Raw genomic sequence first — 12009 nt, 5'->3', positions numbered from 1 at the left:
TAAATAATATAAATAGCTGCAATTTTTTTATAAATCATTGTTATAAGCTTACCACTGCGAACCAGGGTAAGGTGAAGAAACATTTTGTACAGTTGCCCCAAAAATACAGATTGCAGCTTTAATCTGAATTAACTATATGGGGTTTAACTATACAAACTGACATGAACAAGCTGACATGGACTTGATAACCCATGCTAAACCTTTTGTATAAAGGAGTCTTTCATGGTCAATTCCACACGCTGCTTAAGTTTGAGTAAGTGCCTAGAAATTGCCTAAATTGTCTTCGTTTTAACAAGTTCAAGACATTTGCTTTAAGATGAACCCTGACATGATTTGCTCTTGGTGTGAATAGCTGGCACAAAACCCTAGCTATGATTAAAGTCATTTTTGCAAAAAATATAATGACCTAAAGTATGCAGGTTAATGTAACAGCTTGTCCAGTTCCTCATTTTTAAATAGCTTTGGATAACGGCATGTGTCTAATGAGCAACATGTAAATGTAATGTACTCACAGTTCAGAGGTCTGAATGTATCTTGCAGTGCCTTCGATAGTGCTGCAGTAGTCTGTGGCAAACTTGGTCACTATTTGCAGCAAAGTGGCACTGTGGTCTTCCACAGGCTGACCGTAGCTGTTGAGTCGGGTCTGGTATTGGGCCGTCAGCACTGTGACTCGTGTCTTGAGCTCTGGGAGACAGTCCCTGATGTGATGCATGAGCAGGCGGCTCAGGGTGCGAGCCAGGTAGCGTGAGCCGCAGCGTGAGGCTAGTGATGGGTAATGACGCTGCAGGAATGCGTGTTCGTCCTTACAGGTGTCAGCGAGGCTCTTTTGGGTGTTTAAATCATGTTGGCTCCTGATGAAGTACAAACAAATGATGTGTGATCGTAATTTATTAGTGCAACAGTATTTACAATTACAATTGATTATATAAGAGCTGGGCAGTATACTGAGATTTGGTAATTTATTGACTTTTTTCCCAGCGGGATACGGGATGAGACAATACAGTGTTTACAATACAGCCTGATAGGACCCTCCTTTACTGGGAGAGATGCAAAAAAATCTACACTGAGATCAGATGTAAGCTTTCGAAACAGCTGTCATGAGAGGAAACAGGGAGGAAACCCCTGTCTTTCAATTGTATTTTCATCATACGCTGTTTTAATAAAGGCGAATGTGATAAGTAATAAGAGGCTTTGACTTGCATGTAAACATTTATTTAACTTTGTAGAACATACTTTACCGTATAATGCTATTCTATTCCTAAATTACTTTTTGGATATGAATTTTTGTCAATATCACCCAGCCATAGATTAGATCATATAAAGTTGGTTGAAAGAAAAAGATCATGATTTTTACAACATCAGTCATAAAGTTATGTTATTTTGATCAAAATCAGATGATCAATTTATTACAAGCATATAACTGCACAGCAGAATACATGAAACCTTAATATTGATAACACACTGCCTACTACTGGACAAAGTGTGCTACTACCTGTGCTTGTTTTTGTGGAGTCAAATTCCAGTGTTGTGAATGAGTTGCTGTGTGCTCGCTAGGGTGATATATGGGTCCAATTCTTTTGACGACCGCTTACATCATCTTTTAAAAGTGACTCGCATCAGATTTGCATGTTCAGTAAACAACTAAAGGTAGACATACTGACTCGAAACATCTTAAACCACAGATAAAGTAAAATATGCAATGGACAGGGTTATACAATATTTAAATATAAAAACAAGATTATACCGCTTTATTTCTGTAACAAGACATGAAACGTCAGCATTACTCCACTAAGTGGAACCATCGTCCTCTATAACGCTTCAAAAAAAGTCAGATCATATATGATCTGTGCCACATTAAAAAGACACTCCACTTTTTTTGAAAATATGCTCATTTTCCAGCTCCTATAGAGTTAAATATTTGATTTTTACAGTTTTGTAATTCATTCAGCTGATCTCCATGTCTGGCGGTACCACTGTTATCATAGCTTAGCACAATTCATTGAATCTGATTAGACCATTAGCATCACGCTCAAAAATAACCAAAGAGTTTCGAAGACAGACTGAAAATTAAAAGTTGCGATTTCCTAGGCAGATATGGCTTTGCTTAGGACTTGCTGCTGTAACATGGCTGCAGGAGGCGCAATGATATTACGCACTGCCCGAAAATAGTAGATCAGCTATTGAAAGTTACCAAGGGGACTATTTTCGGGTGCTGCGTAATATCACTACGCCTCCTGCAGCCATGTTACGGCAGCAAAGTCCTTAATTATTACGCCAGAATGAGAGTATAGTTCCTAGCCATATCTGTCTAGAAAATCGCAACTTTAATTTTCTGTCGACCTTACTGTGCTTTCACACCGCCACCGGCGAGAGTGTCAATAAAAGCTCTGGCTGACGATGCTATAAAAAGGTGTAGTGTATGCTCTGATGCTCAAATGCATTCCTGGAACCCTCTCAAGCAGAGGTTTCCGCCTTCCGATTGGTTGCCGCCAAACCACGTCATAGCTCATTACCATATATTTGTAGTGATGCACCGATGTATCGGCCGCCGATATTTATCGGCCGATTTTTGATGAATTTGAAACCATCGGCATATCGGCAATAGCACGAGAAAGGCCGATACCGATAGTTTATTCATTAACTGCATAAAGAAATCCATTTTATATTAAAAAAAAAAATTATTTGTTTTAGCTTAATTTGTGCCTCTCTTATTATGTTGGTCAGTTGAATGTTAATTAGATCAAATCCATGTTCAGTAAAAATAATTTGAAGCATAAATAAACTAGCTAATAGACCAACTGTATAGTATTGTTTACAAGTGTTTAATATCGGTATCGGCATCGGTCAGAAGTTGTCTGTTTAAATCGGTATCGGTCCAAAAAATCCTATCGGTGCATCCCTATAAATTTGAGCTGATTTCAACTCTCCTTGATGCTCACACCATACATGACGCATTGCGCCGCTGCCCGACAGAGCTCACAGCCAGCTCTCATTGAAAATAAATGACTTCCGGCCACTTTGACGCTCTCGCCGGTGGCGATGTGAAAGCACAGTTAGTACACGATGTAACTACAGAGTCAAGTTTTAAATAGGAAAAAATATTGAATTTTTTTTTGAGCGCAGTGCTAATGGTTTAATCAAATTCAATGGATTGTGCTAAGCTATGCTAAAAGTGGTAGCGCCAGAAAAGTGGAGTGACCTTTAAAGCAACACTAAAGACTTATTGCTCTTTGCTCCCCCTACAGGTAAGCGTAATTGTTCATTAGCACTGTCGTAAATACTGCAGCATAGCTGGCTCTGATTGGATTGTAGGTCTGCCGTAAAGCAAGTTTTTGTAGTTTTCACTCGAACTACAGGACCACTACCCGACGGTTGGAAACTTCTTTAGTGCGGTTTTGGCCGATAGAGGGCTGCAAAGCGAATGTGAAAGTGCCATTCACCCTGTTTTGAGTGGATGAACCACTGAAACTTTTTTGGAAACGTTATTTTAAGGTAAAAAAACTCTTTGGTGTTGCTTTAAAGAAAAAAAATCGAAATTGAGTCACTTCAAACGCGCAGTGTAAATTGGGCCATATTCACGCAGAAATTATTTGTGATTCATTAAACGGTGTTTTGTGAATGTGCAACACAAATGACACTTGGTTGTTGTCAGAGACGGAAACTTTTTTTTTGAGTATTTTAAGTAAATTTTCCAAGCATCAGAGTGTTTGTCTTGGGGAAAAAAATACTACTACATTCTAAGCATAGAATCATACTGTGTATTACTTTTATATTGCATATTAAAATTGATTTAATACCCAATTACATAAAAATCGTGTACTTTTAGTTTTCTTGAGTAAAAGTACAAAAGTACTTTTTACTTAAAGTAAAAAAATTCTAGATGTTTAATGTACTTAAATATTAAATATAAACCAAAAACTCGAAATTATGAAATGTAGTGGAGTAAAAATTATGATAATATGCTTTGGAATGTATGTTTTCCAAAGAAAAACACTGATAAAATACAAATACTTAAAAATGTACTTTTATGTAGAAAGTAAAAATACTTAAGTAGTGTCCGACTCTGGTTGTTGTGTTTACAAACATATAAATGATGTTATGCAGATGTCACATCCACATATGGGGCCCTATTTTAACGATCTGAAACGCAAGTGCGAAGCGCAACGCGCAAGTGAGTTTGTGGTGCGGATCTTGGGCGCTGTTGCTATTTTCCCGGCGGGAGAAATAACTCTTGCGCCAGGCGCAAATCAGTAAGGGGTTGGTCTGAAGTAGGTTCATTATTCATAGGTGTGGTTTGGGCATAACGTCAAATAAACCAATCAGAACGCTATCCAACATTCCCTTTAAACGCAAGGGCGCAAGTTCCATGGCGGGTTGCTATTATTATGACGGATTTACCAGGCGCATGCCAGGAGCGGTTCACAGCCGAGGGGACCGACGTTCTTGTAAGAGCAGTCAAAGACAGAGAAGTTGTTTTGTATGGGGATAGGAGAAACCCGCCCAAATCAGCGTAGGTTAAACAGGCGTGAGAGGAAATAGCCACAGTCTCATCAGCTGGCATCCCCATCGTTGCGCCAAGCGCTACAATGATGTCAGGAGACGGGGGAATCCCAAGCTTGCCAGCATAAATCGGGCACGCCGTGTAACGGGAAGTGGATCTGCCTCAGGACCTGACGCCAGCAGAGGACATCGCTTCGTCCACCCTCACCGCTGAAAGGGTTTGGGGGCTTTGAAATCGGACCCAAGAAACGCAAGCAAGGTCCAACCCCAAAGTACTCTTACAAATCAAGTTCATATACATTAAGGTTTCTTATGAAAACATTTTAATTATTACTTACATAAAATAAACGTAATACAGCCACACAACAAACTTTTACATAAACTACATAAACTGAAAATATTTTAATCGTTATTTGCATGAGAATTTTTTAACGCAGCCACACAATAAATAAAAACTATCACCACAATGCTCACCACTATGATTCCCCTTATCTCGTGTATTAATATTTTTTATTGTAACAATTTATGATTTGCAAAAATAACTGTTGCATCTGTGTAGATTAGATGCAAAGTGTATGCGCGTTGTGCACGCTATACATTATGGTCAAGCATGCGCCCTTAAAATAGCATAATGAACAACGGGCAACGCGCCACTTAAACTTTTTTTTCTGGTCAGTGGCGCAATTGTTTTTTGAAACTGCAAAATAGCATCAGGGATGGTTTGCGCCGGAACACGCCTCTTTTTTTGCGCTGAACCGCCCAGGGAGCGCAAGTTCATTCCCTAGTTTGCCGACGTGCGTCTGTGGAGGGAAAAACCCGCTGTGCGCCGGTGCAAAATACGAATGATACATGCGTCACTGACAAAGTCAATTGCGCTGAGTGCAAGATAGGGCCCTTAGTATCAATTTGGCTTTTGTGTATGTGAAATGCCTTGTTTATATTTGCCGTGTCCGCATGAGCGCACACCTACACGTAAAATAAGGTTTCATGCACCAAATGCGCAGTCCCGCATCCAAAAATGACAGACCTCAAGGTGATTCTGTTTGAGCAGGCAAGCCTGGGACGTACTGTATCTTTTTGATCAATCCATGCAAAACAATGCATATACTATTTATCTGATACTCTCAGAGTAATGTATGGAAACTTTGCCATTTCAAACTAAAATTATTTTATATTTGATTCAGAATGATTGACTCATATTTGCATTGAATGTACCACTGAATCTTGAATGAAATGCAAACATTGAAATTTCTGTATTTTTTGTTTAGTAAAAATGTTAATGAAATGATAATGTTTAATAAAGACATATTTAAGAGATTGATGTTTTATACATGTTTTCATATTTATATATCAACCTTGGATGTTACAAGCGCCATGGTTGTTTCAGCAAACAACGACTTCTATCCTCTTCTTTGTGTTGGTTTTGGACTCAATTCCCTGAGTCGCTCCCTGTCATTTTCAATAGTAGTGCAACAGCAAGCGTCAACTAGAAACGCCTCGTGTACTTGTTAAGCGCGATCAGTGGAGGTTCGCGGTGCGGAGCAAACCGTGAGTATAAACGAACCGTAAGGCTGTTTTTAATTTAGTTTCAATACACATCTAAAGTAACTCACCTGTTAACCACACCAATGATGCCTAGTCTAACCGGAATGACGCGACCCAACAGAACCTCAAGAGCGTCTGTCCCCGCATCCATCAAATCCAGCTTACTCACGACCAGCAGAGTTCTACGACCTGACCACACACAAGCATGAAAACCCCTCTCGCAGCGCTATTATAAAAAAAGTGTAAGAAAGACATTAGGGATAGTCTGCATGTCGTCTCACCATCTGGGTCGACCTCTCGCGCCAGTTTGAGGGCATCGGATGTGGCTAGGTCAGAGTTTGCAGGAGACACACACAGGATGAGAGAGTTGGGATTGGAGATATAGGACAGAATCATTTCTTGGACTTGAGTCTCGATGTCCTCAGGCTGGTCACCCACTGGAACCTTCTCAGAAAAACACACAACATCACAAATATCTGAGTGGTGGAAAATTAGGCAAAATAAAAAAATCTTCACATTTTGTTTTAATACCCAATTACCCACAAACCTGTAATGTTGACTGCACAGACAGTATAAAGTGTTGTGCTAGCAAGAAAGCTATGCTATCAATCTATTTGTGGGGTGTGACGGTCACAGAACTTACAGTTTGGATCATATTATGGTTTTTGAGGCACGGATCGGATCGTTTTTCGGATCAGCAAAAAAAAAGGAAATCATAAACATTTATAAAAAAGAAGAAAGTTGCATATTAAGTAAGGTCTAAAATTAGCATTAGGTAGAGAAATCTAATCAAATGAATAATAATAGTGTCTTTATTGTATAAATTAAATATAATTATTATTTTATTATTTTTTTAAGACTCAGAAGTGATTTTCTGTTTGTCTTGGGTTGTTTGATTAACATTAATGACACAGACTTAAGTAGGTTAATTGAGGTTACTGTCTCTTTAAGAGAAGCACAGACTGGTTTCTGACCCTCATCTATACAAACACTTAAGACATAAACAAATGTTTTTATTAGAAAAAGAATACAGTGGAGATCGTTTTGTATGTATTTGCCCTGTCAATATTAGAAAAATCCTTATTTAAATTTGCATATTAATCAGAGAATCGCATGCGAGCAGAACCGTGGGACGTGAATCAACTGCAATCCGTCAAAGCACTAACTATTTTATTTAAATGGGACATATCCTGAATATCTGACTTTTTCCATGTTTAAGTGCTATAATTGGTTCCCCAGTTCGTCTATCAACCTAGAAAACATGAAAAGGAACATCCCAGTAACTTAGTTTTGGTAAACCATTCTCTGCAAGCATGTGAAAAAATAGGTCATTCAGATTGAAATTGAGTTTCAATTTCAGCAAACCACCATTATGGCGATCAGTGTTTGCTTTTTTTTAGCTCACACCTACAAAGAGGCAATTTTAACATGTTATTATAAATTATCTGTGGGGTATTTTGAGCTAAAACTTCACATTCATACACTGGGGACACCAAAGACTTATTTGACATCTTAAATAAGTCACATAATAAGGTGTCATGACAATAGGAATCCAAATTCTTCGACGTTCATTTTCGTTAAGTTCACAAAACTCAAAAAAATCCCTTTCGCTGCAAAAAGAAAATTTCTTGTTGAGAAAACGACCCATTCTCTGCTATCTAGTGCTTTGCTTACCACAACTTTAAAACAAGATTAGAAAAGAAAGTTGCTTCAAATCAACTTCTGCTACATTATTTCTGAAACATCTGTTTTATCAGCACACCACATTACATGGGGTAAGAACATCATGGACTTTCATTGTGTTTACCTTAGTGATCCCTGGCAAGTCAACCAAAGTCAAACTGAGTACATTAGGGGAATAGATTTTCAGGTAAATGGGCTCTGGACTGATGCCCTAAAGAGAAAGAACAGAACAACTACATGAAATCAATTTGAAATAGGAGCAAACAAACTCAATGAAACAATAATAAGTTGTACCTTATTGTTAGTACCCCGGTCTGTTTCTTCCTCGATCTCTTTCCGTATTTCTGTGAAATCTGTGAAAATCTGAGCAAAGATAAAAACACTATTGGTGTCTCAATTCACGTTTTTGTGTGAGGGAGTTTTGAGCTTTTTACAGATTTTTACTTGAATTTATATTTATTCATTTTGCAGAAGCAAGTGCCAAATGAGGGAGCATCAACATTTTCTAAAAATGCCTAAAAATGAACATTTTACTAGGGGTGTCTTTGACTAAGCATTTACATATTCGAATTAGAATTGTCGAATCTTTCCATAATCGACCGATAGTCGAATCATCTATGTTTGTGTGCATGGGTTGGAAGAGGGCCAGACCAGGTACAAATTGGTAACTTTTATTTTCTTTCACAAGCAGCACACATAAACAACTTTCTGATAAAGTGACCAAAGTGACCACTTGTCTTTCAAGTGATGAACGAAGACAAAACTGTTGATGCATTTATATATATATTTTAAGGTTAAATGTAAGGCAACATAAACAATTGTTTAATCATTTCTCATAACATTTTAAAGCCATGATCTACAGAACATCACACACAAAAAAAACATTTTGATAACTAAACTTAAAAAAGTAACAAAGGTGATCCTGCCTTGGAAACCCTAGCTACAATTCAGTGTTTTTATTTCATTTGGAGATTTAGCAGTCATGAACAAAAGAAAACCGACAAAGGAAAAATGACATATAATTTGTGATTATACTGTAAATGATAAAAACTTTATATATAATTCATTAAGCGTTAATTTATAACAAGAAAAACACTGAAATTAATGATTTTATAGACACTATGCTTTATTATTTAGCACAGAAATACCTGCTTGTTTTGATCAACTCTGTATTCACTTTAGATACAGAAAGACCTGATGATATTATTTATTTCAGGAATCTCTTTGCTATCATTTGAAAGTGAACACCGACCATAATATTAAATCACAAGAAAGACAGTCGTGTCAGGCAGAAACAGGTTCGGTGCAGATATTTTCAGTTTCATCACCGAAATTTAAAGAAACAGCTTACCTGTTTTGTAGTTTAACTTTTGACAAGATAACCACTCTGTTTTAAATACATTTTAAAAACTTAACCTGTCAAAAAACATCATTTTTGTATGTTTGGTTTGATGAACTCCTAAATATGAGACGCAGAGCACCTAGCCCGTTCGGCTAAATTGCATACGTAAGCATGGCCAGCACGCAATAGCGCAACATCGATACAACGAAAAGCAATCCAAAATATATTAGATCAGAATTTACGTTTATAATAAATACATTTTTTTTATAAAATAAGGTTACAAGTAACAAGGTGTAGAACAAATATGTGCAATATGCCTGAAGTGCACGGAAACAAAACACAAGCCAAATCGTTAAATCAGATAACCCAGGGTGATTTATAAATAAAATAAAATTACGAAATTATTAAAAGAACCAAAGTATTGCCAGCTTTGTCTTTTAAATGTAGAAACAAAGAGGCAATGGTTTATTAACATAGAAACCTCTTATGGACGTGTAGCCCGGTCACAGGGGTTGTTGGATTTATTAATGCATTTTAAAAATATTTATTGAAAGCTGCTACTTCACATATTATTTGCTGCATTATCATAATATGCTGTATATTAATATATTGGGAGAAAGCTGTTATATGTGAAATCAGATAACGGCCAAAATTGAATGATCCTCATTTCATAACACATCTGCGACGATTCGACTGTGAGATTGGTAATCGAATCAGGCTTCTCCAATTGATGCATCGTATCTGCGTCTATTCGGGGTCACCCCTACATTTTACTTTAATTACAAAAACTCTAGGGCTGTGACGATTAGTAGGGTGTCCCATTAAAAAGACCTGTTTGAAATCGATTCTGAAATGCAAGGCTGCAGTATGTGTTTTATGTGCAGCTTGTGCGTGTACTATAGAGTTTTGGTAGGAAGTCCTTATCAATCGAATATCATTATAAGTCTGAGTCGTTTATAATGTGCATTTAAAAAAGCAACACTTGCTAAACAAAATCATTCATAATGTTCTTTATTATCATGAAAATACCTGAAACTATTTGAAGAACAGTGATATAAATATTCTTATAGACTTTTCCTGGAATAGCGTTTGTAACGCTACTTCTTTTGTGGCACAAATGGCATTTCTGCACGAGAACGCCCTCTGCCTTTTGGATGTGCCGGGATTTCACCGTAATTCATTAAAATTCATTCATTTAAAAAACAACATAATCGTTACAGCCCTATATATTACCAGTGGAAGGACCAAAAAAACACACACTGAGTAGACAGAAGCAGTGGTTACCTGGTTTTTGCAGTGTAAGAAGGTTCCCCATTCCTCTGCTTTGATTCCTGGTACAATAAGAAACAAACAGTAAGAGAATACAAAATCAATAATAACAACACTGAGTCCTGCAGACACTTCAGAAACCCCCAAAACCCACAATGGAATAAAAGCTTTTCACCGGCTTCGACTGGAAAGTAAACTGACCAAACAAATTGTAAAATCAATATTCTAGAAGTAGGTTACACAGTGGCCGGATACAATGGTGTGTAAGTGAGATAATACAAGCCTAAAATGCATTTGCTCTACTGTGAAAGCCTCTCATTCTGTTTCCACAACAGAAAACTCAAAATAATCAAAATCACAAAGAGAGTATTTTACACAACAGAGCAGGTGAAGTGGGATGAAAACCAAACCAGAAAAGTAAAATGGACAAAGATGAAGGATGAAAAGTTCATGCACTTGAACGTTTGTTGTAAAACAGAGACCTGGATAGTTGTTTTGAGAGTTCTGTTTAGCTCCGTTTCCTAAATAAAGGAAAACAATAGCAGAGAAGATGTTAGGAAGAAGCACTACAGTAAACGTGTTAGGAAGACGGACACGGAAAGATTGAAACACGAAACAAAGACATACAGTATTTCATAGTGAGGAGTTACCGTATGTAACATGCTGTTGTTTACCATAGAAAACATTTCACATCCAGTAACATGATACACACAAAGAGGCTGTTTCACCTGGTACCAAGATGTGCTTTGGTTGATCGGATCACAAGTGGACGATGCTAAAGACAGGTGTAAACAAGGTGTACACCAGGGGTCGGCAACAGGCGGCCCGCGGGCCAAAAGTGGCCCGCCAGTAATATTTTCTGGCCCGTCGGATTAATTTGAAATCCGTTTTTTTTTTAAAAAAAATTTTAATCACACTTTTTTATTTTAAAATAACAGTTTACAAAAATGGCCCCGTGTATCATTCCTTCATTCGTTTTTTCAAATCAAAACCAAAAAAAAGAAAGAAAGAAAAACGACTTGTTTTTCTATTATTTATTTCCTGAACTAAAATCAAACGACTCGTTTTCTGAATGTGCGCTCAGATCAAAAATAACAAAAATGAATGAAAACGGGTTCGGACAAATTGTAATTGAACACCTTAGCAGACATATACCAATGAAATAAATTTAAACAGATCAGGTACTAACAGATTACATTTTAATAAGGGTTTTAATAAGGGTTTGAATAGAAACCTTTCCGGTAAGTCTCATTCGCTTACAGTCCGACTTTTGAACTTTTTTCATTATTATTTATTCGCGTATAACACACTGACAAATAATATGTATTACCTGATAAAAAAATATTTGCGTCGTGGACAAGTTGCCACCGGCTCTCAGGTATAATAGCTAGTTTAATCTTAACCGACCGCTCTTTCTCGTTCTCTTTCTCTACCAGCGCATCCGCGATCATAACTGTCATTAGATTTTGAACATACTTCTAAAACACAATCAATCAAATAATTGCAGAGGTTTGACTTCATGAATCATTTGCAAATTTACCTCGTAAATCATGTCAATGCGTCACGCGTAAAGACGTTAAACTCCGTGACATTGCAAATTACTGAAAAGTAATTGCAGGCATTTAGAAACCACTACACAAAATATGATAAAATAAACTCTTTTACTGCAG

The 12009-nt window shown here is 37.2% G+C and overlaps 1 protein-coding gene across 2 annotated transcripts in view; it reads right to left on the bottom strand.

Annotated features, from left to right (window-relative positions):
- Positions 1 to 12009, bottom strand: part of LOC135729823 (dynamin-1-like protein) — a 37251-nt gene that overhangs the window by 21229 nt on the left and 4013 nt on the right. Inside the window, exons 4-10 of one of the 2 annotated variants that reach the window (XM_065247690.1) lie at positions 10822 to 10860; positions 10355 to 10401; positions 8023 to 8091; positions 7853 to 7939; positions 6327 to 6489; positions 6114 to 6234; positions 513 to 851 (exon numbers count right to left, since the gene is read on the bottom strand). In XM_065247690.1, coding sequence (XP_065103762.1) covers positions 513 to 851; positions 6114 to 6234; positions 6327 to 6489; positions 7853 to 7939; positions 8023 to 8091; positions 10355 to 10401; positions 10822 to 10860 — 865 coding nt within the window. The remainder of the gene's footprint in view (positions 1 to 512; positions 852 to 6113; positions 6235 to 6326; positions 6490 to 7852; positions 7940 to 8022; positions 8092 to 10354; positions 10402 to 10821; positions 10861 to 12009) is intronic. The other variant, XM_065247691.1, reaches the window with a different exon arrangement.

This window comes from Paramisgurnus dabryanus, chromosome 11, assembly GCF_030506205.2.
Source record: "Paramisgurnus dabryanus chromosome 11, PD_genome_1.1, whole genome shotgun sequence".
In the NCBI taxonomy this organism is placed as follows: Eukaryota; Metazoa; Chordata; class Actinopteri; order Cypriniformes; family Cobitidae; genus Paramisgurnus; species Paramisgurnus dabryanus.
Note: the sequence above shows the minus strand (reverse complement) of the source record. Positions and strands in the feature narration are given on the sequence as shown.